This window comes from Eublepharis macularius, chromosome 12 (assembly GCF_028583425.1).
Source record: "Eublepharis macularius isolate TG4126 chromosome 12, MPM_Emac_v1.0, whole genome shotgun sequence".
Classification (NCBI taxonomy): domain Eukaryota; kingdom Metazoa; phylum Chordata; class Lepidosauria; order Squamata; family Eublepharidae; genus Eublepharis; species Eublepharis macularius.
The window spans coordinates 1,739,758-1,764,679 of NC_072801.1; the positions used below are offsets into that span (position 1 = coordinate 1,739,758).

The 24,922-nt window shown below is 45.4% G+C and overlaps 1 protein-coding gene across 4 annotated transcripts in view; it reads left to right on the plus strand.

Annotated features, from left to right (window-relative positions):
- The first annotated feature begins 1,579 nt into the window (after positions 1-1,579).
- ARHGAP17 (Rho GTPase activating protein 17) overlaps positions 1,580-24,922 on the plus strand; it is a 56,129-nt gene continuing 32,786 nt past the window's right edge. For 3 of the 4 annotated variants that reach the window (XM_054992694.1, XM_054992697.1, XM_054992695.1), the window contains exons 1-2: positions 1,580-1,787; positions 24,261-24,300. In XM_054992694.1, coding sequence (XP_054848669.1) covers positions 1,735-1,787; positions 24,261-24,300 — 93 coding nt within the window. In that variant the 5' untranslated portion in view covers positions 1,580-1,734. The remainder of the gene's footprint in view (positions 1,788-24,260; positions 24,301-24,922) is intronic. The other variant, XM_054992696.1, reaches the window with a different exon arrangement.

The following is a 24,922-nucleotide window of genomic DNA, read 5'->3' on the forward strand; positions in this document are numbered from 1 at the left end:
AAGAAATGCCGAAAGGGAGTATAAGCAATTCAAAGACTGACACATTAAACAACAGAGCTACCCAGTAGGACCACACTTTAAGCAACAGATAGTACATAGCATTATAATTCTGACCCTGGGAGCTTTATATATCAAAGTCCAATGTGTCAAACTGGTCAGTGTATATCATGGAAAAATGAAAGGCATGGGTATAGCTGTGGACTCTGTCTAAGTTAACATCAAATGCTGCATTTCATCAAATTAAGAGTAGGTTGCTAGATATTGAGCACCAGAAGTTATATAGCCTGGCTACTAAAACCTGCTCTCCCCTGAGCTTTTGAAGTCCCTCTCACTGTAGGGAGGATGGCTCCATATTTATTTTCGCTGCAGGTGCCCCAACTTCGTAGAGCTTTTTCTTTGGCCAGGTGCAATGCTATGCCTTTGGCCATTCTACATGGCAGATTTAGCAGGATAGACTATTCAGCTAGATGCTGTTTATGTGGTCGAGTCAATTACACGTGTTCTTTTGCACTCATGTGTACACTGGTATACCTCATACTTAAAACCTGTTTTTAGCTAGTATGATGGATTGTTCTGACTCACTCAAAGTCTATAGACTGTTGAACGATTCCTTTCCTGATGTCAGGGAGAAGGTGGCTAAGTTTCTCCATTCTGCTTTGAAGTTGCGTCAAAGGATATCAGGGAAATAAACTCTAAATGTATTTATGTATTTGTAATGCAGTATCGTTTTAACCTTGTAGTACACAGCAGCACATTGTAGCAGTAAAGTCCCCGTCTCCTTCCTGATGCCTCTTTCTGAAAGTATTTCCCTACAGTATAGCCCTATTGGTGTAAAAAGCCCTCCAGAATAACTGCATCGTTTGCGGAAGGCCCAGAGAGTGAGCGCTTTCCTGGCCTCTTCAGGTAGGCCGTTTCAAGAGGCAGGAATGCCCGTGAATGCGCAGCCGTTGATTTTGCCCACGCCCAAGGTGGCCCCTGCAGAAGGCCCCGTCCAGATGAGCGAAGCTCCGGAGGAACATCGGGGGGAGAAGGTACGCCGGCCTAAGGCCAAGAAGAGGCTGTCGCGGCCTAGAATGGAATCCGGCCGTTGACAGGCAGCCTGGCTCCCGACACGGTCTTCAAATCAGCCGGTTTGCGAGTCTGCGGGGGGCTGTTGAAGAGCAACCGACGGCGCCCCTTCTGACTTCAGAGGCCTGCTTCCCGCTTGCGCCGAGCCCAAGTGCCGCCGGCAGGCAGGCAGGCCAACAGCGCCAAGGGCTTCGGCGGAGCACCCGCGGCCTCTTCAGAAGCTGCCCAGCGAAGGCCGCCTTCTGGCCTCCAGATCCCCCGCGGGCCCGGAGCGGAGTCGCCCTGCGCTTCTGCCCCGTGGCGGGAGGAAGAGCGGAGCCCGGCCCGGCCCCCTGAAACCCCGCCCGCGGGCAGGAGCGGCCCAGCAGGCCCCGCGCACCCGGAAGTCCCGGCTCTTCAGGCGAGTCCCCGGATGTGGCGTCCCTCGCGCCTCTACGGCCCGCCCCCTCGCGGCACGTGATTCGCGGAGGCGCGTCGGCTGGGGTGGGACGCGCTGGTGGAGAGCCGGAAGTGTCCGCGGAGGCTTCCGGTGGGGGCGGGAGGCCGGGCGAGGAGCGACCGAGTGCCCGCCCGCCTGCCGCTGCCCGCCTGCCTGCCTGCGCGGGGCTCGCGAGAGGAGCTCGGAGCGGCCGAGGGCGGCGGTCCCGCCAGGAGCCTCTCGCCGCCATGAAAAAGCAGTTCAACCGCATGAGGCAGCTGGCCAACCAGACGGTGGGCAGGTGAGGCGGGCGGGCGAGGCCCGTCCCTGGAGCTCCTCCGCGGGGCAGGCGGGCCGGGGCGCCGGCCGTGCCGCACTCTCTGCTGCTGCTGCTGCTGCTGCTGCAGGGTTATGCCCAGTAGATAGCGAAGGGCGAGCCTCCCTTCTAGCGGCGCCCCGGGTCCGCGTCGAGCCCAGGCGGCGCTCCTCTTTGGTGAGGCGATTCCCCTCCCGGCGCCCGAGGCCGGCGGCCCGCTTGAAACGGCGCCGATGTCGTCGTCGTCGTCGCCTTTTACGCGCAGGGATCGCTCCGTCGTTTTAAAAAGACTTGGGCATCACCGCTAGCTAAAAACCCATTAAAACTGGGTTTGTTTAGTTTTTGTAAAGTACAGGATTCTTCGAACATGTTTGAGTCCAGGCAGCTAATGAAGATTCCTCATCCCCAGAAATCACAATACTTCAAACCCTCAGAAACTTTTCTTTTTATATATATATATATAGACAGCTGGCCCTTTTCGATGTTCGTGTTTTACAGTGCAATACTAAGGAGAGTTACCCCAGTCTAAGCCCATTGACTTCAGTTGGCTTAGATTGGAGTAACTCAGTTTAGGATTGAACTGTAAGTCATTGAAAGATTTTTATTTATATATTCCACTCTCCCGGCATCAGCTGATTGATGTTGCTGCTGATTGAAATGTTTGTTATTATCTGTGTGTTTAAGAAACTTGCTTGAGCGTATAACCAAAAACAATATATACATGTAGGATATTCAGTTGGGGGATGGAGTACTTCGGGTTTGTGTTGTTCCAGTTGACTTAGAAAAGTTTCTTTCTCACCTGAGGAACCCCAATGTGAGGGCAGCACTTTTTTTGTCCCTGGAGCTGCAAAGGGATAAAGGGCAGGAATGGGATGGTGGTGCTTTGCTTCTTGCATGTGTGTGTTTAATAATAATAATAATAGTAATAATAATAATATTCAATTAGTCCATGTATTTTGGTTTGGCTTTGGGTTCAAATCATACCTAATGGGCTCGTTTTGCATTGTCATTGGTCTTGCGTTCTCATCTGTAAAATCGAGTTAATGAAGGCCTACCTAACTAGGATGTTGCAAAAGCAATTACGTGATGTTGTGACATGATCAGAACCTCCAGAGTAGGGTGGATCTTTTTTCCCTCCTGGAAACTCTGTGTTTTTATTGCTTAATTGGCTAACTGTGCTTGGCACAGCTGGGTCTAAGCATTTGTAATACAGGGTCTGGAGGGTCTGTCTCTTTATCCCAAAGTACTGGGGCTTGACATTGGTGTGGCCCTAATGTTGGTATGACAGACCAAAAGGCATGGTATAAGTTTAGTGAAATAAAAGTGATGTGTTGGATTCTCTGTGTTGGCACAACACATTCCTTGGTTTATCTTTCATTTAGTAACTAAAGTCTCAATGGCACAACCACTCATCAGTTGGCAGTTTCAGAAAAGTTGCCATGAATCACTTGCGACTGAGTGGCACTTTCTTATTTTCAGAAAATAAATGGTGAAGATAGTGAACTGATGTCAAAACCTAGAAATGTGAAGGCCCAGAAGAACTGGGTGGGGCGATGCCTCCTAGTCTAGTTCACAAACATTCAGGGTTAGAGAAAATGTCTTTTCCTTGATCCTCTCTGTGGAGTGCTGTGGGGAAGAAGAGGGAAAGGGCTGGGCAGTCCTGGGAAGGAATTTCCTCTGTGGCCAAACACTCACTAGTGGGGCCATTGTCAACCTGGTCTTTGAGCCTTCACCCCACAGTGATCTTATGGGGATAACCTATGGTAACCTTCTTTTACAGATTGTAGATAAGATTGGAAGAACTGGTTTCAGTGCACCATAGCACTGTAGACATGTAAGTGACAATATGTCACTTCAGTAGAGAATATTAATGAGACAGGTCCATTTTAAGTGTGATATTGATACTTATGAGTGTTGAAACAACTTGTCTTGGTAATCCTCGAAGGAATCAATATTATTGCTCCCATGTAAGAGCCTCAAGCTTCCCGTTTAAGGCGCGACTTTAAAAGCTGCACCTCTTAGTCCTGTACGTCCACTAGCTGGTCAAAGTAAGCCTGGCCTATGTTCCATTCCTCTGAACTGGAAAAGGACCCGGAATAGACTGTGCGAGACATTTGTTTGGGCAAAACCTTCTTGAAATCTCTTTAAATGGCTGTGGTAGTGTGAGGGGTGTGTCCTGGTTTGAAGGTGACCTTTGATGGGATGAGTGTGCAGATGGAAAGGGGAGACCTTTGCTTCAGCCGTCCATCAGTTTCATTTTTTGCAGGCTATCTCTGTTTGCGTTTTTTCTTCCAGAGTAGGACATTTCAGCATAATGCCTTCTTGACCTATTTCTTAGGCATATCTAGTTTACCATATCTTAAGAGTTTTCCAGAGCAATTAATAACTCACACATCTCAAAGTAATAAGGCTTTTTCTAGTAATACAGTGTACTTAAATGTAGTTAACATGGCTTGGGTGGGAGTGCCACTGTAGTTCCACACCCCAAGTTAAGCCTATGTCAGAGCCTTAATGGAGGATCAGTTACAGAGCCAGAAGTACCCTCTCTGAGCTTTTTAAAGCTGACTCAAGGTATGTATTATTCCTGATTCTGCTTGCTTTATCTCAAAGTTTTTATTTATTATGTATTACTGTATTACAACAGGTCTGTCTAAAAACGTAAACACTCTTCCCGACTCTGGTAATCAGAAGTCTGGTCAAGTGTTCTTAAAATGCATTATAATGCCACTGAAATAGTCCTTCTCGTGGGAAGATAATTCTGCTTAAAGCAAGTCAGCAACTGAAGCATTGTATTACAGAGAGAGAGGTGAGAGGGAGTTCTGTTCTGGGATACTTTGAGGTGCAAAGCTCATGTCATGTTTTCATTTAAACGTGATGGCCTTTAAAAATCAGAGATGGGAAAGCTTCATTACCATGAAATGGCTTGGATTACAGGGTCATGGAGAGGATGTGAGACACACTCTAGGACCACAGCAGCCATTTCCAGAATTGCAGGTTGACAGCAACCGCTTGTTTAGCTTGCTCTGTGTGTGTGTGTGTTGAGGCCACAGAGTATTCATTGTCCAGCGTACTTCATAGTTGATGGCATCATAGTTGGGAGCTGTCATGCTTTTCTTAGACTGTCATATCGCCTGTGTTAGTGTGTCTTTGAGCTTTTCAGGTAAGGCCTCGGGTTTGCTTCCCTCAATTTATCATGTTAGCAAGAACGTTAAAATACAGGGAGGCTTTTTAAATGGCCTGTTACTTGCCAAGTTTTCCTCACCATTTGCCTGTAATTACCAAACCAATTTACTGAAACAGGTTTGTTTTTACATGGAGAATCTGAGTTTAAAACAGGCTCAAAATAATAAGGAAGAGAGACTGTGGATGACGGGGGGATTTTGACAATGTCATTTCCGTGTGAGTTGTAAACAGATTCATAGTAACAAGACTGAATATAAAAATTTGTGGCAAAATGAACAAATAGGAGTTGATCTTATTTAAATTGTTTGTGTTGCTTTGAGCATGTTGTATGTGTTGCATATCTTTCTCCTCAGTCTGTCTTCTCCTGATTAAGTAGCCTGTTCACAAGTTATTACGGCTTTTCTCTCTGTACTTTTGGCAAAGTCAGCATTTGCAATAAAAATATTGGTTAGCCTTTGAGGCGCACTAAGCTTTCTTATCAATGTTTTAAAATGTATGTATTTCAGTGGTTATATTACATCCACACTGCTGTTCTTCCAGAAATCTAAAGGGGTCTTTTGTGGCTTCTGAAGTGTTCTGGTTCTGTTGCCATTCCCGGCTCAGCCACTACATCATAAAACTCAGTGCTTTGTCTGTGGACTTCACCATTAGGTGTGAATAGGAACTGGTATTGACTGCTTTAAATGTGTTTCTGATTTCAGGCTGCTAGGACTAAATGTTATGAAATAGCATCACATTTTTCAATGCTGACACCGAGCCAGCATATTTAGGTGGCCACATCAAATTTATAGACTCCTGGGATTTCTGCTACTTGGGTTCTGGAAAAAAAACTGCTTAGGGTTTCTCCTTATTGTTGTCTTGCTTGAGGACATAGCTTACATTTGGCTTGGTGTGTCAAGCATTGTTCACATTTTCCCCCCTGCCAGCTCTGAATTAGGTGGCCCTTTTCTTTTCACTTACGTTCTTTCCCCCAAACTGGATTAAACTGTCTCCAAAGGACACGGCTTAAAGCTCTTCCAACTGGATCGATCAGTTCATTGCCTTGTTTTCAGTCCTGCATTGTGTGATCTTTTTCCTCCATTCAACAAAAGCTGCCATTGTACAAGCACTACAAGTTACTGTAACTTTTTAAAACCTTTTGTGAGGCAGAAGGAAACTGAAGTTAATGTGCTCATTAATCTTCCCCATGCTCAGCTTCAAGAATGATTGTTTCTATCTGTTTCCAGTAGAAATTCTGCCGAGGTTGTGGGGTTTGGCTGTAGTACAATCTGGAATTGGATCCTGCTTGTGTTTTCCCTTCACCTTGATTTTTTTTTTTAACCCTAATTTTTTTCTGACATAGTCATGGCAATCTGGATTTTATGATGTAGAAAGAATCATGGCAACATCTTGGATTAAAGTTTTAGTAATTGTTTGCACTCGTAGTTCCTTAGAGTAAAGTGTAGAGACCTTAACTGGCAAGCTAAATTGCTGAACATTTGTGTTTTTCTTCTTTTGTTATGTGCGTGTTATCCTTGCTTTAATTTGGGGATAGGACTGTACACAGTGTCTGTAGAAAGGGGCACCCAGATTACCAAACTGAACGGCTTCACTTGTGTACAGCTGGATATGCTGCCGTACAGTTTGGAGCTAGTAGGTTGTGCAGCTCAGCCCTTGGTTTAACCTCTCTAGTTTTCCTCACTAATCCATTCATGAGAGAGTGCCTTGCATTTGCAAAAGAGTTCATCTCGTTTAGCTAGCTTGCCTGTCTAATTTGTATCAGTGCTGGATGTTTTTGTTTTCTGATCCACATTCATAATCCTCTTTTTTCTGTCTAGTAATGAAGCATTAGGTGTCTGCATTAGTAAGATTTTCTTCCTCATAAAGGCTTGCTATAGACTGGTTGCGTTTACAAAGAAGGAAGATGATAAAAATTATTCTGGTTTTGTTACACTGTTTTTTCTTGTGACGGATGAATGACCAGAATCAACAACTTAAAATTAAAGCAAAAGAGTTTTCAGTTAAACATTAGGAAGAACTTCCAGAAGGTTAAAGTGGTCCCTCAGTGAAACAGGCTTCCCAGGGAGGTGGTGGACTGTTCTTGAGAGGCACGTGAGCAGGGGCTAGATGGCCACCAGTCAGCAATGCTGACTCTGGGACTCAGTACGAACTTAGACAGACAGGTCGTGAGAGGGAGGGCAGGGAGGGATGAGCTGGTGCCTGGCTCTCGTGGCCCTTTCTTACATGCCCAGGGTCATGCTGATCATTACTCTGGGGCCAGGAAGAGATTTTCCTCCAGGCCAGATTGGCCCAGGGATCCTTGCCCTCATGTGGGCATAGAACAGCTGTCACTGGGGGAGTGCAGGGGGAGCTGTGAATTTCCTGCATTGGCACATTTCTTCTTTCCATGGTCCACAGGGCTCATCAACTTTTCTTAAATGGATGCAGAGCTTTTGTCTGTCACTTAGTCCTGTCCAGGAAGGATGTCATTGGTTGAACTCTGGAACTGTTGTTTAAATCCTCAAAATCACACAATAAATTTCTCATGCCCAAGGGGAGTTTCAGCTTTTGCTTCTTGAAGGACCACATGGCAAATGAGTTTGGGGACGTTCAAAACGAACATTGTGAAATGGTGTTGGCACCTCCACTTCTAAGAGTGTTAATCTCTCCTTTAGACATGTGCAGGCACCTAGAGGTAGTGACTGGCTCTTAACGGATGTAACTGTGTTATTTGCCTTGGTAAATATTTCTCACTCTAGATAGCTTGCCATAGAAATCAATAAAACAATAAAAGCAAAACTCAGGGCAACATTTAATAACACTGAATCTGCAGCAAGGTGCCTCATAGAAAAATGAAATATGAGCAACACTAAGCAGGCTGTATTTTACTGATTTAAAATGCCTAATTTGTAACTTTTCATATAAAATTGTACTATTTGACATAGTTTATTAAGTGTAAAAGTGTGAGCGCTTTTCTACAAGAAACATGTTGAATATATCCAGAAGGGGGGAGAGCTGCAAACTGCTGCACCTTCTGCTATCTGAGCACCTGGGCGGTAGGAAAAAGTAAAAGCAAAATACAAATTTTGTAATAAAGACAAGTGTGTATTTGGACAGATAACTGTTTTATACAGTTGTCGCCAGACTAGTATCATACCTGTATATCAAGTTAAGCTTTATAATATGCTGATCTCTTCAGCAGCATATAAGAAACTCTATAGCGCCCTATGTGGGGACAAATTTGTCACCTTTAAATATACAAAGACTTGGAAAGACACAGAAATTATTTAATGCGTGGATTCTCACATAGAAATCTTCATACATTCAGTAAATAAGCTTTGTCTTACAGAGAGCATTGTACTCATTCCAAAGGAGAAAATATTTCTTAGGAGGTACTCTTCATAAGTACTCCCCAACATTTCCAGTTTTTCTGTCAGGGGCTTTTCTTCCCCCCTCCCCTGCCCCAGGCCTTTATATGTCACCTGAGCCCAATGAGGCCCTTCAGGGGATCTGCTTAATCCTCCTGTGGCTTGTTTAAGGATCAGGCCATGCAGGGAGGAGGGGGGCTCTCCCTTGGCTGTCTCAGCCTGATGTGCTGTTAGGTCATTCCGTTTGCAGATCGCCTAAAATTAAATTTGGTCTGGTACTTTGCGTATAATCTCCTGCGGGTCTTTTGAGATGACAGTTGGTGGTTCCTTTTTAGTGCTGTGATGCTATAAAATCAGGGGCTGTTTAATTATAGATCAACCTACACAATCCAGGCCATAGGTCATCTTCTATATCCCTTAGAAATTAGCCATGGTGCCTTAATTGCACATGGCAAGGTCTGGAATCAACAAAGGTTTTGAGAGATCTTGGCTTAGTTACAGGCATAATAAATTACTCTTGAATTTGGAGAAAGGAATGTTGCAACTGTGTAAATCCAGGTCTGGCATGAAGTCAGTAATTACCTCCCACCCCACCCCCAGCAATTAACGTTTTTGTGTTTAGGATGATCTTAAAAGTCATATAGAAGGAGCTGGCAGGCAAAGCCAAACAGCCAGCATGGTAAGGCAAACTAGTTCCAATGCCAGTCAAACTCTCCTTGTGTAAAACTGGTCCTTCTGGAAAAGGCTGCTTGTCTGTTATGATTTGTAAAGCACTCTCTAGCCTGTATGGCACAAAACCATTGTAGATTTCGAACCCACAGCATGCCTGTTGCCAACGTGGGTGTGTTTTTCAGGGCAAGGACCCACCACACCAGCTCAGGATTGCATCTAGAATTTTAGACTTCATCTGCCAAAATAACCACTAAATCATGTTACAAGAAGGAATATTGGCGCAAGGTTGACATTCACAAACTGGTTTTGCGTCTTGTGTACAGGTTGCTTTATTTGAGCACGCTCCTGATAAAGAAGGTCCCAGGAACTGGCAGCAAGTGGGTGGATGTCCCCATTATGTCTTGCTTGTGTGTCCCTGGTGGCCTCAGCTGGCCGGCCACTGTCTGACATGCCTGTGTTGAATCAAGTGAGCCAATTCCTGTTGTTCTGTGGCTGCAAGCAGGCAGGGAGGTGACAAGGCAGGGGGCAGTCCGCAGAGTTGTCAGGCCTCCAGGCAGTGAGGCGGTCCTTTGACTGGCCTGGTCTTGTATTTACTGCAGATGCCAATAAATGAGTCCGGCTGTCAGGCATCCCTTTATTTCTCAGTGTTATCTCATTAACTACATCAATCGCTGTTTTTCCCTTGGGACAGTTAGAATTACCCTTCGTAAAGTGGATGATTAGAAACCGGAATGGCGGGATTCAAAACAGCGATGCTTTGGCTTGTCATAGCCACAAGCAGCCACCCAAACTGGGCAAGATAATAGGCATTTGATTGGGGAGGAGTATCCTGCGCTGATATAATTGCACTGCAGTGGTCCGAGGTGTCAGCAAAACCAAAAGTATTTGGGCTAGAATGGCTCTTGGAAGAAGCCTTCTTTAGAAGCCTTCCTTGCAGGCCATTGGCACTGTGTAGCTGAAGGTGGTTCTTCCCTCTGGACAAGGAGCCCAGCATCTCAGGGCTGCCACCTCAAATCGGCTTTCTGCCATAAGCAAAAGTCCCAGGCCTGGGTGTCCAAAACGGAATCTTTCCAAAAATATTTTTCCTCTTTAGAGCCGGCTGTTACTGTCCCTTTTGTGTCCCCCCCCCTCTTCTTTGGATTAAGCCCTCAAAAGTTAGCAGTACAAGAAATGTCTTGGTCTTTAAGGTGCCGCCTGACTCTTACTTTTTACAGCAACGGACTTCCATAGTCATCTCACTGGCAGAGCTGACAGCGGAAGCAGCAGCCCTGCTACACAGCAGCGTTTGCTAATGACGGGGTTCTTCCGGGAATCCCCAGCTTGGGGGGTAGCTGCACATTCTTAAAACATAGCACAATAAAGGAGATGTAATATTACTGAAGAATGCCTTTGGAAGAAGGCCCAAGTTTGACCCCCAGCATCTCCATGTGAGGATCAGACCGTGGTTACTATGGAGGCCCTCTGTCTAGAGGCCCTCTGTGTGTCTAGAGGCAGTCATTGCCAGGGCGATAAGACAACTCTGATCTTGATGGATCAGAAGCCTGACTTGATTAGAGATGCCAACAAGCCTGGAGAAAATGTCCAGTTTCTTTAAAATAAACTAAATGGGTAGAAATGGGCAGCTAAGGATTTCCAGGGTATGGGTGTCAGTCACATCTCATTGTGTTACCGGTATCAGGCGGCTTGCAATTTCGTGTTTCCTCGCTGATGGTCTGTTTGTGGCTGAGGCCTGCCTTCAGCTTACTCTGCAGAGCTGGATATACACTGACGATGGAGGGCCTTAGGCAAATTGCTCTCTGTTCCCCCTCATTTGTAAAGTCACAACAACCCTGTCCTGTTGTACTGTGATGGGTCAAATAAGCAAGCCCTATGTTTTAAACATGAGAGAGAAATGGCCAGTCTTGTGCAAAATGTATACAGGCGCAGCCGCAGAGGGAGGCAGCAGAAGCGGCTGCTGGAATTAAAAGTGGCCAGTGGTCTTTAACCAGATTATTGCTCTGAGCCGAGTGTTTTGCTTCTCAGAGCTGAATCCAAGCAGGGCCAGTGTCCAGCTGTGTGCTTCAGCGAAGCGAGTTCCCTCAGTGAGACGTGTGTGCTCTTTCCTGCCGTAGCTATGCACTAATGGGACCATCCAGTGACGTGCCGCTGGGCATATGGGCAGCCTGAAGCAAAATTGGGTTGTCTGGGTGGGTTTCTCCATCCTCAGCTGGGACTCTTCTTTCAGACCAAAGAGGGCAGAAAGGGAACATTTGTAGGGCCAATCTTAGCATAGACGAAAACTGATTGTGGGCAAAAAATTCTGGATCCAAGATACAGCAGAACATTTCTTCCATATTTTGTAATCTACAAACCAACAGACACCGAGCTGTTTTCAAGTTCAACAAATAATCTTTTTACAAAATATGAAGTAGCCAACACTAGAACTCTTCAACATCCAAGGCAAGAGGGCCCCTGGCAAGCTCAAAGACAGAACATAAGCATGTAAAATAAAATCAGCCCTGTTGGGTAGGCCTATAGAAGGCTAGAAATCCTGGAGTGAGGGGAAGCAGGTGGGGCCTTTCACCACTTTCCAGGGCCATTCTTTTGATAGCAACCTGTGAAACCAGGGTTGAGGCAGGAGTCTGGAGGAGGTGACCTTTGCATGGCTTGTTGGAAGCAAGCATTGTAGGGAACGCAACTGGTGAGTTTTAGAAATTGGAGGCCTCTGGACTGATTGGTTGAGTCTTTGAGAGCAGGCCCTCCTCCCCTGCATGCAAGTGGGCTTTTGCACTGACTGGTCTTTGTGCATCTTTATGTCACATACCTCCACGTGTACATTGATCACGCAGGAAGGTGCTTTTTAAAAATCTCTTAAGCATGAATATAGACTGGAAGGTAACACGTATAAGAGTAAGCTGTGGCACACATTTGAAATCCCACTTTTGTAACTGCAAGGGGACAATAGATGTGAAGATCAGCTGCTCATCTCAGATGGAGGCACTCCTCTGGTGCCTTAGCCGTGTGTGGTTTGGCTAATTACGCGAATAAAGCTTTTGTGTGCATAGGCAGCCATTGAACTGGGGCTTTGTCACTGGGCCACTGGGGAAACCCTAGCCAATTGTGTAGATTTCCTAGCAGACGTTCTAACTGTCTGGAAGCTGTAGAAGTTCTAAAGCCCATGTTTAAAAGTGCACATTGCTCAGTTGCTTCTGGCAGCCAGTGAGGAAAAAGCTATCCATTTAGAAGTTGGATGCAGCTCTGGAGCAACATTGGAAGGGAACTCCCAAGGTCACTGGGTGAGCCAAACAGTACGTTTGATTCTCCTCCCACTCTGTGAACTTCTGCTGTTGTTGCTCTTCCCAGCCTCCCACGACCTCTTTGCACTGTGTCTTGAGTTAAGGAAGCAGGGAGGTAACAGGGCACTTGTTAGGTAGGCATCGTCCCCAAGAAAGGCTTGAGTGGGCCTGGCCACTGGTTTTGTACAAACTCTGCTCCTTATTTACTGGCAGAAAGTGGAGGGATGGAGAAAAACTGATTAAAGAATCCTGTTCTCTCCCTTTCCCCCTCTTCCAGAACGTTACTTCTAAAGGAAAATTCTGGTGTTCACTATATATGACTATTGGGGCTATTCAGCAGCCACAATAAAAAGTGCTGTCCATCTTTGGAACTCAAATCTGAGTTGCACTCGTATTCCAAAAAAGAAATACGAGTGTGAAATTAGTGTGAAATGCTTTCAGATCCCAAATCAGAACTTGCTCACAATACTGAGGGCCCAGCCTTCTTGTCTTGCTGATTTGGAGGGATGTTGGGGCCCAGACTGTTAGAGAATAGTGAACAGGAATGGACCAGCTTCTTATACTTCATGTCAGGGGACAAGATCCAAGTGGCAGCACCCCTAAACCAGCTTGCCTCGGGCCTTGCGCTTGGTAACTTGACCAGTTTATGGTAAACTCATAGCATGTGCTGGCGAGGAAACTGGCCCGTTGAATTCTGGCGCCTTTGTCTTGGCCTTTGCTCAGAGCTGCAGGCTTTCCATGGAGCTTCCCCCCTGGCACCAAATCCATCCATTGTGCTATAGAAAGTGAGCAGGATGTCTTGCTAACGCAGCTGAAAACTTGCTTTCCTGGGGCTGCTCATCTCATCTCTCTGTTCTGAACTAGCCAGAACAGCACTCTCTGCTGATGGAAATTTTTAAAAGCCGTGCAAGTTCAGGGTCTAGAGTTGCATAAATAGATGTGGGTCTGTACGTGGCATTGAATTTCAGAGAAGAAATGTCTCTGTTTGCTCTAGGCTCCCCACCCCTTTCCCCAAGTTCTGCTTCCAGCGTGACCTTCCAGTAGATACCTTAGTGTAGTCTGTGTTCTTCTGATGTGTGTTGAGATCCTTTTTTCCTCTACTTCTTCCTTAATCCCTTCTAGCTATCACCAAGTCTCTGTCTTTCCACACCTTCTGCATCCCTTGGCCTACTTCTGAGTTTCTGTGCAATCCCAATTAGAATCATAGAATCATCAGGTTGGAAGGGACTCCAAGGTCATCTAGTCCAACCCCCTACACAATGCAGGAAATTCACAACTACCTCCCACACCCACAGTGACCCCTGCTCCATGCCCAGAAGATGGCGAAACGCCATCAGGATCCCTAGTCAAACTGGCCTGGGGGAAATTGCTTCCTGACCCCAGAGTGGTGATCAGCATTACCCTGGACATGCAAGAAGGGGCCATGAGAACTTAGCCCTGATGCAACCCTTCCTGCCCTCCCTCTCATGATCTGCCCAGGTTCACAGAATCAGAATTGCTGTCAGATGGTCTGTAGTGCAGGACTTGCAGCTCCTTCTGACCAGGAAATGGATCCCCCCACGTTCTGTGCTTCCTCCCATCTCTCCTACGGCATCAGCCAGTGCCCAGTCGCCATCCCGGAAACAGGTAAGTGCGGCTGGTGCTTACAGAAGCTGTTGCAGGCAAGGCTGGGAAAGTCTTGCTGCCTTGGCACGAAGCGGCCCAGTGCTTCTTAGTGGGTGCCAAGGAAGTCTTCCAGCCCCGGGGCGCAGTGGTGCAGGGCTCCTCTGTGCAAGCTTGTGGAGGCCTTCTTTATCTTTTGAATAAATTTGTCATCCTTTGTATTGCAGAAGGAGGGTTGCAAATATGCAGAGGATGAGTCTGCCAATTGGACAGGGGCTAAACAAGTCTCGGGGGCTCACAGGGTGGGTCGTTCACTCACTTGGCCCCACGTCTGTTGCGATTGTTTTTTCTCTCTCATTTCTTACGAGATAGAAATCCAGTTAAAAAGTGTGAGTTACTGAGACTGTGAATGGGCTTGGGCAGCTGGCAAAACTAGGGGCCAGTATATGGTCATGGTTGTAATTCTGAATACTTCTGAGGTAAAACACTGGTCTGCTTTTTCAATTATATGATAGATTTGACTGGGATTTGAAATAGGAATGAAAATAACATATTTTTTCAGTTTAAAAACTTGTTTCACCACCAATTAATAGATTTTGGTGCCTTAGTGCAAGTCAAGACCTACCTAAGTCTAAAGCTATTAACATTTACAATTGGCTTTATTGTTCTTTAAGTATTAAGGAAGAGAGAAAGTCTTGATCAGCACTTGGTATTTCTCAAAAATAGACCTGTGACCCTCTTGTAATGGCTCAATAGAACAGCTTCTTGCTATCCTACAATCGTCTAGTCTGCAGAAGGCCTTTGGGGGACATTCTTGCTCAGTTGCCACGTAGTTCCCTGTTCTTTGTAGTGGGCAGAACACGGTGCATTGCATGTGCTGGACCCCCAGGCCCATTCCCCAGCCTCTCTGGTCCAAAGGGGTTCTGATGCTGGGCCAGCCTGGAAAAAGGCTCTTCCAGAGCTCTTGGCGTACTGGCCTAGGTGGACCAGTGAGTAGGTTCATGTCTGCTAGCTGTGCTCCTTTCCCTTAACAGGCACTTCCTAGTCTGGACTCGGAGACCGCCAGTTCAGTAGCGTCTCTCTTTCGGAATTGCTGAGCAGCCAAATCTCCCCTCTGGCTGGGGGAAGCCACTTCACCTTCTGAGGAGGAACTCGCTTGCGTACAGGGGATTCTTCTTCCCTTAAGTGGTGCTGTGTCTATCCTTCGCTGGATCCTAATGACTCATTGTTAAAAAATGCGTCAGGAAGTTGCTTAGTTTGAAAAGTGTAGCTGTTTCGGAAATGCATGCTGTTAAATTCTGCAAAGTGGGTGGACTTTTGCACAGGCCCAGCCAGCCAGCCAGAAGAAACCTGGCGATCGCTTCTGTTTTGTTTGGGGGTGGGGCCGCCTTTCAGAAGAGAGTGGAGGCGGCATAGCTCTCTGCTTACTCACTCTTTGGACGGGAAAACACTTCCTTGGGTTCCCACTGCAGTGAAAATTAGACCTTGTTCCTAAACAAGTTTACTCGGGAGTAAGTCTCATGGGTTTCAATAAAACTTTTATATATCAGACTTCTATCCAGCCCCTGCCTCCAAGGAGTTACCACGGGCAAACCTGGTTTTCCCCTCCTCCATTCTCTCCTCACAGCACCCCGTTGAGTGATGTGACTGGCCCAAGTTCACCCAGTGAGGTAGGGATTTGAACTCGGTTCTCCCCGGGCCTAGTCTGTCACTCTAACTCGTGGACTCCTGAAATGTGCTTAGCGTATCAGACACCTTTTGAATGACTGTACTTCCATAGAGAGGAGAAGCACAATATGCCAGACAAAGAGATTTTACACGAAAGGCGTTTTGGTGAGAGAAACTCTTGGGTGTATGTAGAATAGTTTTCCAATCTACAAACTTCTGTAGCTGAACAGCCGTTAGAGCTTCTAGGGCTGGAAGCAGGTGGCCGTCTAAGAAAATTTTCAGGGATTGGAGAGTTGTTTCACTTCTCATGGTGCTGGCAGGTTGCTTTTGTCCTCTGTAGCCTCTCATTGTATGTGAATCCCCTGTTGATGGGGGATGGGGAGGGACGCACACCGTAAGAAGGGATCAAACCACTTTCTGAACAGCGTATTGCTGGCCTGCAGCCTGCAAGAGGCCAACGCAGATGTGTGTGGAAAGTCTGGAAGTCTTAAAGCTGAATCAGATTAAAAGTTCTGCTCTTGGTGGGGAAATTGGGCAAACTTGAGACCCCTCGCTGTGGCTTGTGTCGAAATGGCTTAAGAGACAATTTGCTTGCTCAGTTTGGTACGTTGCATTCCTCGTCGGAGGGCTTCACATTCTGGTATCGGTTTTCATTTGAGGCCAGGGTAATTCAGTTTTGCATAGTTTGCAGAAAGCCACGAAAGTGGAAGCTTTCCTGACCTCCTCAGTTTCCCTCTTAGCCTTCTTCTTGTATAGCCTTCTTCTTCAAGGTTTCCAGTATAAAAGGCTACTGGAAAGGGGAATCCCTGGTGGAATTGCTCCTGATATTGGAGAGGATCCTCTCCAACCCTTCTGGGAATTCTTGGCCCTCCGCACCTTAGAGAGCAATCTAGAATACGGCTTTGGGGGAAAACCTTGGTTGCCTCAGGATGACTGTGTGTACTAATTCCCCTTTTTTCTTTGTCCGAGGAAGAACCGGATAGCTCAGAGGCCTCCAGTTGGAGGTTTAACAGGGCTGTGTTCTCAGTGGCACTTACCTCCTCTTTGATCAGTTTGTGGTTATAGTTAGAGTCTGAGGGTGTGTGGGTGCATCCAGAGCACACACATGGAAATGTGGCGAAAGGTAGCTCAATTATACAGGTTTGATTAAGCTTTCCTGGGTGAAACTAAAGTTATCAGTGATGACTAGAGATGGGCACGAACTGGAAAAAAACCGAACCATGCAGTTCGTGGTTCATCACATTTCACGAACCACGAACTTGCATGAACCTGCCCCGGTTCACGAACTGGTTCGTTTGGTTTGTGAAAACGGCACATCCAGGTCAGCAGAAGGTCACTTCCAGGCCAGCAGAAGGCCACTTCTGGGTAAGAAGGAGGTCTGCAGGAAGTCCATCCCCTGTTGCCTAGGAAACTGATTGATTGGCATCAGGGTGCCTGCAGTGACGAACCAAAAAATGAACCAAATGAACCAGCCTAAAGTTCGTGGCGGTTTGTTAGAAATGGGCTCTGATGAACCGCTGGTTTTTTTTTTTTAAATTTTATTGGATGGTTAACATAACATATATACCGTTAATACATCTTACTTACTAATTATCCCCTATAGATATAGTGTATGCTCCCCACCCCCTCCCCTCCCCCTTTCTTCTATTGACTTCCAACAGCACTACAACCCCCCATTTCTGTTACAAATACTATCTCTTAGTTGTCATTTTAAACTTAATGGTAAAGATTTACATTGTCTTATCTTAATAACACTCAAAAGACCATAATTGTCCTTTAACATTCCATCTTTTTTCTAAGTATTTTTTCAATTTCCCCCAGTCCTCAAAAAATTCCTTTGGATCTTGCTCTCTCAGTTTCCTTGTTAATTTGTCCATTTCCGCCATATATAACACTTTTTGTATCCACTCTTCAGTTTTCGGTACTTCTTCTTTCTTCCAATATTGTGCATACAAAATTCTTGCCGCCATTATCATCTAGTACAGTATTACTCTATCCCTTTTATTAATATCTTCTAAATGCAAGGATAAAAATAACATTTCTGGATTCTTAACTACATTATTTTGGAGTATTAAGGACATTTCAGTACATATTTTAGACCAAAAATCTCTAGCCTTATCACAAGTCCACCACATATGAAATAGAGAACCCTCATGCTCTTTACATTTCCAACACTTGTTGGATAGCTGCTTATTAGCAATGGCTAACTATTTCGGTGTTAAATACCATTTATATATCATTTTATAGCCATTCTCTTTAATACTGGTACATGTTGAAATTTTTAAAGTATTTTCCCACAACTGTTCCCATGCATCCATCATAATCTCATTGTTACAGCTTATTGCACATTTTACCATTTGAACCTTGATCGTCTCATCTTCAGTATACCATTTTAACAATAGTTTATACATTTTGGAGATTATTTTATTATTATCCCTCAGTAAGAGTTCTTCTAATTCTGAGTTTTTATTTCTAAAGCCTGCCTTCCTTTGATCTGATTCAAATAAGTCTTTAATTTGTCGATATTGCAGCCAACCATATTTAAATGGTAATTCTTCATTCAATTTAAGTTTCAGCTCATTGTTTTCGGTTTTTAATAGTTCTTTATAAGTAAGCCATTCATCTCCTTTATATTCCAAATTCGGGTTAATTACTTCTGCTGGTTTTTCTTGTTCTATAAATTTTTTGTATTTTAACCAAGTTAACAATAGATTTCTTCTCAAGTAATGGTGTTGGAACATTGCGTCCATTTTATACTTGTCATACCATAAGTATGCATGCCATCCAAAAAGTTTGTTATAGCCTTCCAAATTTAACAATTTATGATTGGATAAGGACACCCATTCTTTTAGCCATACCAAACATATTGCTTCATGGTACAATCGAAAATCAGGTAATTGCATGCCACCTCTTTCTCTTGCGTCACAAAGCACTTTCATTTTGACTCTGGGTTTTCTTCCTGCCCACACAAATTCCGATATTTTCCTCTGCCATTTTTCAAACTGTTTTTGTCCTTAACAATTGGTATCATTTGCATCAAGAACATAACTCTAGGCAGCACATTCATTTTGATTGTAGCAATCCGACCTAACCAAGATAAGTTCAATTTATTCCATTTTATCATATCTCTTTCAATTTGAGTCCAGAGCTTTTCATAGTTGTTTTTAAACAAATCAATATTTTTAGCTGTCAGCTCTATTCCCAAATACTTTGTTTTTATGAACCGCTGGTTCATGAACCACAAACCGGCCCAGTTCGTCACGAACATTGGTTCGTATTTCGGTTTGTGTCCATCTCTAGTGATGACTGATGATGTGTGATGGCTGGATAGATGAAGTTATCAGAGCCCTGAATGGGAGAGTGGTTAAGGGAAAGATCACCAGGGTGTGTTGAGGGGATTCAATCAGGAACTCATGGAAGTCCTTATTGTCTCAGAATCTTTGCACATCTCCAGGATGTGGGGCTGAAAACTAATCTTGCCTGGTGAGTCACATGTCAGTAATTTTCCAGCTCCTGGCCGAGATCTGGCATCCATTTCCTGCCTTGCCAGGAAGCATTTCTGTGTTTAAACCACATGAGAAGAGAGGCTTATGATCTTCTTACTATATAATTGAGTAAGCGTGTTTCAGACAACTCATTTTATACCCTGGTGCACCACCAGAGGGCGCTGACATGGAGAGAAGCCTAGGCAAGGCACCATTTCCCTTCAGAAAGCGTGCCATGGTGGGAAGCCCCGGCTGGGAGCAGATGGCAATGTCCACCTTCCACCTTCACCCAGCTGATATTAGGAGTAGAGCAGGTGGCAATGCCCACCCCCACCTTAACACAGCTGGTATTAGGAGCAGAGCAGGTGGCATTGCCACACACACACCCTGCTTTAACCCAGTTGGTATTAGGAGCAGAGCAGGTGGCAATGCCTGCAGCCCACTTTAAGCCAGCTAGCATTAGGAGCAAAGCTGGTGGCAATGCCCACCCTCTGCCTTAACCCAGCTGGTATTAGAAGCGGAGCAGGTGTCAATGCCTAAACCCCGTGTTAACCCAGCTGGTATCAGCAGTGGAACAGCATACAATGTCCGCCCCCCCCTTTGAATCAGTCAGGATCAGAAGCGGAGCAGGTGGCAATGCCCACCCCTGCCTTAACCCAGCTGGTATTAGGAGGGGAGCAGGTGGCAATGCCCACTCCCTGGCCCAATCCAACTGGTATTAGAAGCAGGTGGTATGCCCACTACCTCTTCAGCAAGCTGAGATCAGGAATGGAGAAGGAGGCAGTACCTTCCCCCTTCATTAACCCAGCTGATATTAGTGGTGGAGCAGGTGGCAGTGCCCACCCCCCACCTTAACCCAGCTGGTATAAAGAGTGGAGCAGATGGCAGTGCCTACCTCCTGCCTTCACCCAGGTGATATTAGGAGTGGAGCAGGTGACAATGCCCACCCCTACCTTAACATAGCTGGTATTAGGAGCGGAGAAGGTGGCAATACCCACACACCACCACCTTAACCCATCTGGTATTAGGAGCAGAGCACATGGCAATGCCCTCTGCCCACCTTAACCCAGCTGCCTTCAGGAGCAAAGCAGGTGGCAATGCCCACCCTCTGCCTTAACCCAGCTGGTATTAGAAGCGGAGCAGGTGGCAATGCCTAACCCCTGTGTTAACCCAGCTGGTATCAGCAGTGGAACAGGTGGCCATGCCCGCCCTCGTTTTGAACCAGTTGGGATCAGGAGTGGAGCAGTTGACAATGCCAGCTCCCCAGTCTTAACCTAGCTGGTATTAGGAACAGAGCAGGTTGCAATGCCCACCCCCACGTTAACCCAGCAGGTACTAGGAGCAGAGCAGGTGGCAATGCCCACTCCCTGCTTTAATCCAACTGGTATTAGGAGAGAAGCAGGTTGTAATGTCCACTCCCCCTTCAGGAAGCTGGGATCAGCAGCAGAGCAGGTGGCAACACCTGCCCCCTGCCTTAACCCGGCTGGTATACGGAGCAGAGCAGGTAGCAAAGCCCACCACCCCTTCACATGGGCGAGATCAGGCAGATCAGGCGTGGAACAGATGATAATGCCCACCCCCCTCCTTCACCAGCTAGAATCAGTGATGGAGGAGGAGCAAATGCCCGCCTGCCCACCCTCCCCTTTCTAGAGCCCGTTGTATTTTTTCCAACAACGGGCTTTGTTGCTAGTACTGCCATATTTGTAAGCCTTCTATTAATGCGAGTGCAGATCTAACTGCTTATAATTGGAGTGACTACAGACTGGGAGTGATATACATGCTCCTAAGAATAAATGAGCTGCAACATTCTACACCAGCTGGAGTCTCCAAGTCAGCTTTGAGGAGAGGCCTATGAAGAGAGCATTACAGTAGTCTAGTCTCCATGTTACTGTGCCATGAATCCATGTAGCTGGATCAGCTATGTCAAGATAGGGGACCATCTTCCAGGCTAGTCTGAGTTGGGAGAAGCCCTTTTTTGCAGCTGCATTTACTCACTTTTCTAGCAGCAGCTCTGGATCTAGTATAACCCCTAGGCTCTGAGCCAGCTAGGGTTGGAAGCACAATGACTTCAAGATCTCTGCTTTTCAAAACAGCATCACTTCTGTCATGACTGGGTTTAATTTCAATTTGTTTACTTTCAGCCAATTGACAACAGCTGTCAAGCAGCAACTCGGTAACTCTGCTGTGTCACCAGGGGATTTGGATAGTGAGATATAGAGCTGGATGTCATCTGCATATTGTTGGCGTCGAATTTCATAGCTATGAATGAGTTGTCCTAAACACTTTACATAGAGGTTGAATAACATGGGGGAATAAGATTGTGCCTTGTGGAACACTACAGGATAACTTCCATACTGGAGATAGCTGGTCTCCCCTTGCGTTCATCCCATGAGGAACAATTTAAACCAGTCCCAGGCATATCCCCTGACACCTACTTCTGCCTCAAAATGTAGCTAGTACTTTTTGAAATGCAAGGGATTTCACATGTTGGGTTGGATCCTTCAGAGCCTTTCCACTAGGGTCAAGGCCACCCAACCGCTTGGCTCCTAGGAGATGCTTCTTCTGCACCTCCACTAGCAGGACAGATCGGCAAGATCCGAGCCACTCGCTCCAGCTTTGTCCTGTGGTGCCCAGAGGCACCTCCAAAGCCCATAGTCTTGAGGTTTGTGGCTTGTAATATTTGCCTTCAGTACAAAAGGCAAAGCATTCATGACCCCGAGGTTTTCCCAGGCTCTCTATTTATAGGCTGACTTCGAACTGCTCCGCAAAATCAGTAACTAAAATGTGGGAGTAAAAAACAGAAAGCTGTATATTGGAAAATAAAAGTTAATAACATGAAGAGATACAGAATCCATCCTTCCCTATGCTTTCCTCCAGTCTCCAGACCTTGCCCACCCATGAGGTAAATACACTCTGCAGCTGCACACACGAAGAAGCCTGCGCCTGCTCTCCCTTCTTCTGATTTTGGGGTTCTGCTCTTGGTTCTTATTTTTCGGGGCTTGGGGTGTTCAGCTGTTCATGTCTCTTGTAAATTGTTTATGATCTTGTGACCTTTGGAGGAAACCTTCCGATCCAGAAGGTAGGATGTCGGTGTCTAAAAGTACACAGAGATGATATAAGCTGCACTCATGTGTCCCAGAACGTGAAGTGTAAGTGGCAGGAAATGTGAGCTTGTGGCTTCTTGAGAACTCTCAGTTCTGCTTATGAAAATGGGCAGCTGGGTTTTGTGGATAAGGGACACGTGTTGTTTATATGCCTGAACAGAGAAGTTGCAGTTGGTGAGTTTCATGTACCCTAAGAGGTGGAGAAAAATTGTTCCAATGTGTATGGTACATGCAGATGTTGTAATTTCAGATAAAAGTAGCTTTTAAAAATTGCTAAAACGGAGGTTTCAGATACTTCAAGGTAGCCAGTCCTACACCTCTTAGTAGCAATTTTATAATGGCCAGCATCCAGAGAATGGTGAAGCTGGTTCTGTGAGTCCAAGGTTGTTGTTCTCAAGCACTTGCCCCCTCTTTACACAGCAAAGTACTCTCTGAAAGGAACTTTGGGTCACAAAAGCTTACACTGTAGGAAATGTTGTTGGTCTTTAAGGTACCACTGGACTCAGATTTTGTTCATCAAACTGCTTGATGTGGCCTGGGGAGGGCACCTTTTTCCTTTGTGAATTCCAGAGTTCCACTGGGCTTGTGCGAGCGGAAGTGCGGAAGGGCTGCTTGGAGCATGGGGAGTGAACGTCCAAACGAGGGAGCCTAGAGCAGTTGGGCTCTCCAGTGCTCCTCTTTACATGGTGCGGGAGGAGTGGCTGGAAACCACAAGGAAAGTAGCAGCCGTTCCCAGGGCTTTGAGAAATCTGCCAATTCCCAGGGAAGTTGTAAAGCCTATGAATAAATAACTCCGTCTGGCAGCCATCTGGTTAGCTTATAGTAAAATGCTTTTTAAAACCCACTGCCAAGCATTGCCTCAAACCAGGTATAGTTTCACATCAGCATAATGGTAAACCGTTTCTTTAGTGCACAAAGTTCTGACTTGCTGCATGGAGGAAAGTTGAGGATAATTGGCAACACTTAATGGCCACGTGGACTTCTTGGTCCCATCGAATCCTTTGAAGACTCAAGGTGGCACCAGACACAACAGTCCAGTTAACAAGGTTAAAGCTCTCCCATTTGCTCCCTGGGCATCACCTGCCAGCTGTCTTGTTCCCTCAGGATGCTGTGCATGGCAATGGGGTGCCCCAGGCTGGCCAGCTGCAGGCAGAGGGTCAGAGGGGTCACAGCTGGAGCATCCTTCGCAAGAGTTATGTGAGCCACTCTGAATACCAAGGCATAAAAATCAGGGTGGATCTGATGTAAATTGAATTGATTTAAATCACTAGTCAGTAAGACTAGATTTAAATCATGGTTTTCTACGCAGAGACTCCTCACACTTAGCTTCTTGGGCAGATCTATTCTACTCCCAACAACCTTCTATTCACTGAATTTTTTGAAATTTAGCACTTAAGAGGTAAGGGGTCGGTTCTGTGTACAAAGATTTGCAAAGAAACAATGGGATTAAGGCCTTTTTCTCAACGGTGTACTTTTATTTTATGACCTTTTTGCTGCGAAGAAAAGACGCGATCTCTGTAGACACAAATTCAGTTTTGAGGACTGTAAAACCAAAAGCATCTGCGATAATATCTTTTAAGATAGAAAAACTGCCCAATAATCTTACAGAAATCTCTGGAAGAACATGACATTGTGAACGGATTAATGGAATTCATTTATCAACAGATTTAAACATTGCATGAATATACAGCCTCGTAGTACATAATAACCTTTGGACTACAACATATCTTAAATAGAAAACTATCTTTAGATAGATTTTTCCTCAAAAAACATTTTATTTAAAAATCAGATTTAAATTATAAAAAATCTGATTTTTTTTTTAAAAAAAATCACTGATTTTTATCCACCCGGATAAAAATAGCGCGGTGTCTTTTTGACCCCTACTTGTAGGCAACATCTAGGGACTAGCATCTGTTAAACCTGGAATTTGAACAACGCAGAGAATTGCTTTTGACTCTTGCCACTCTTGCGGCTAGGCCAGCCGTGAAAGCTGAGCCTTCCCACTGGCCCTCGGGCTTGCTTGGGGCTGGTGTCACATTCCTTGAGGGGCATCAGGAGCGAGAGCGGGAGCGTTGATTTCTGTGCAGATTATTTCAGTGCCCTTTCTTTTTTCCTTCAACAGAGCCGAGAGAACGGAAGTCCTCAGCGAAGATCTGCTGCAGGTATTGTAATTAATTCCTGTACTAAAAGGCTTTAAGGCTTTTTTTAATGGAAGACGTGGAAATGTTGATATGCGTGCAGACAGGAAAGAGGGGAGTGTGTCCCCCAGGCCATGTTACAGCTGAGAGAAGGACGTGTGATAGAAAGCGAAATATAAGCTGTGAAAAGAATGAGGTTTTTAAAGCCGCCATGCTTGGTGAAACCAAATTATGTGATCTTTGCAAATCAGCCTCTTTTGTTGTTAGCAGCAGCAGCAGCTTCATCTATATTCTGCCTTTCTCACTGGGATTTAAGGTGGATTACAAATATGGTACAAACTATTTAGCCAACCAGCTAGTTAATTACCAAGTATGATAAACACATTTGATTCTAACAGCAAAGATGCAATGGGGCTGTGCAGACTGTAGATATAAGAGAGACTATTCAGTTACTCCATGAGTGAGTGGAGAGCAAAATGTGATTAAACAGTTCAGTAACTGCAGAGATTCTTTTTTAAAAAAAACTTTTTATTTTAAGTTTTTTCAAAATTTTGAAAAACTTATAACAAATAAACAAAAAATAACTATATGCAAAAACTAGAGTAGATTATTTACAAGGGAACAACTGTCTGGCTGACCAGAACTA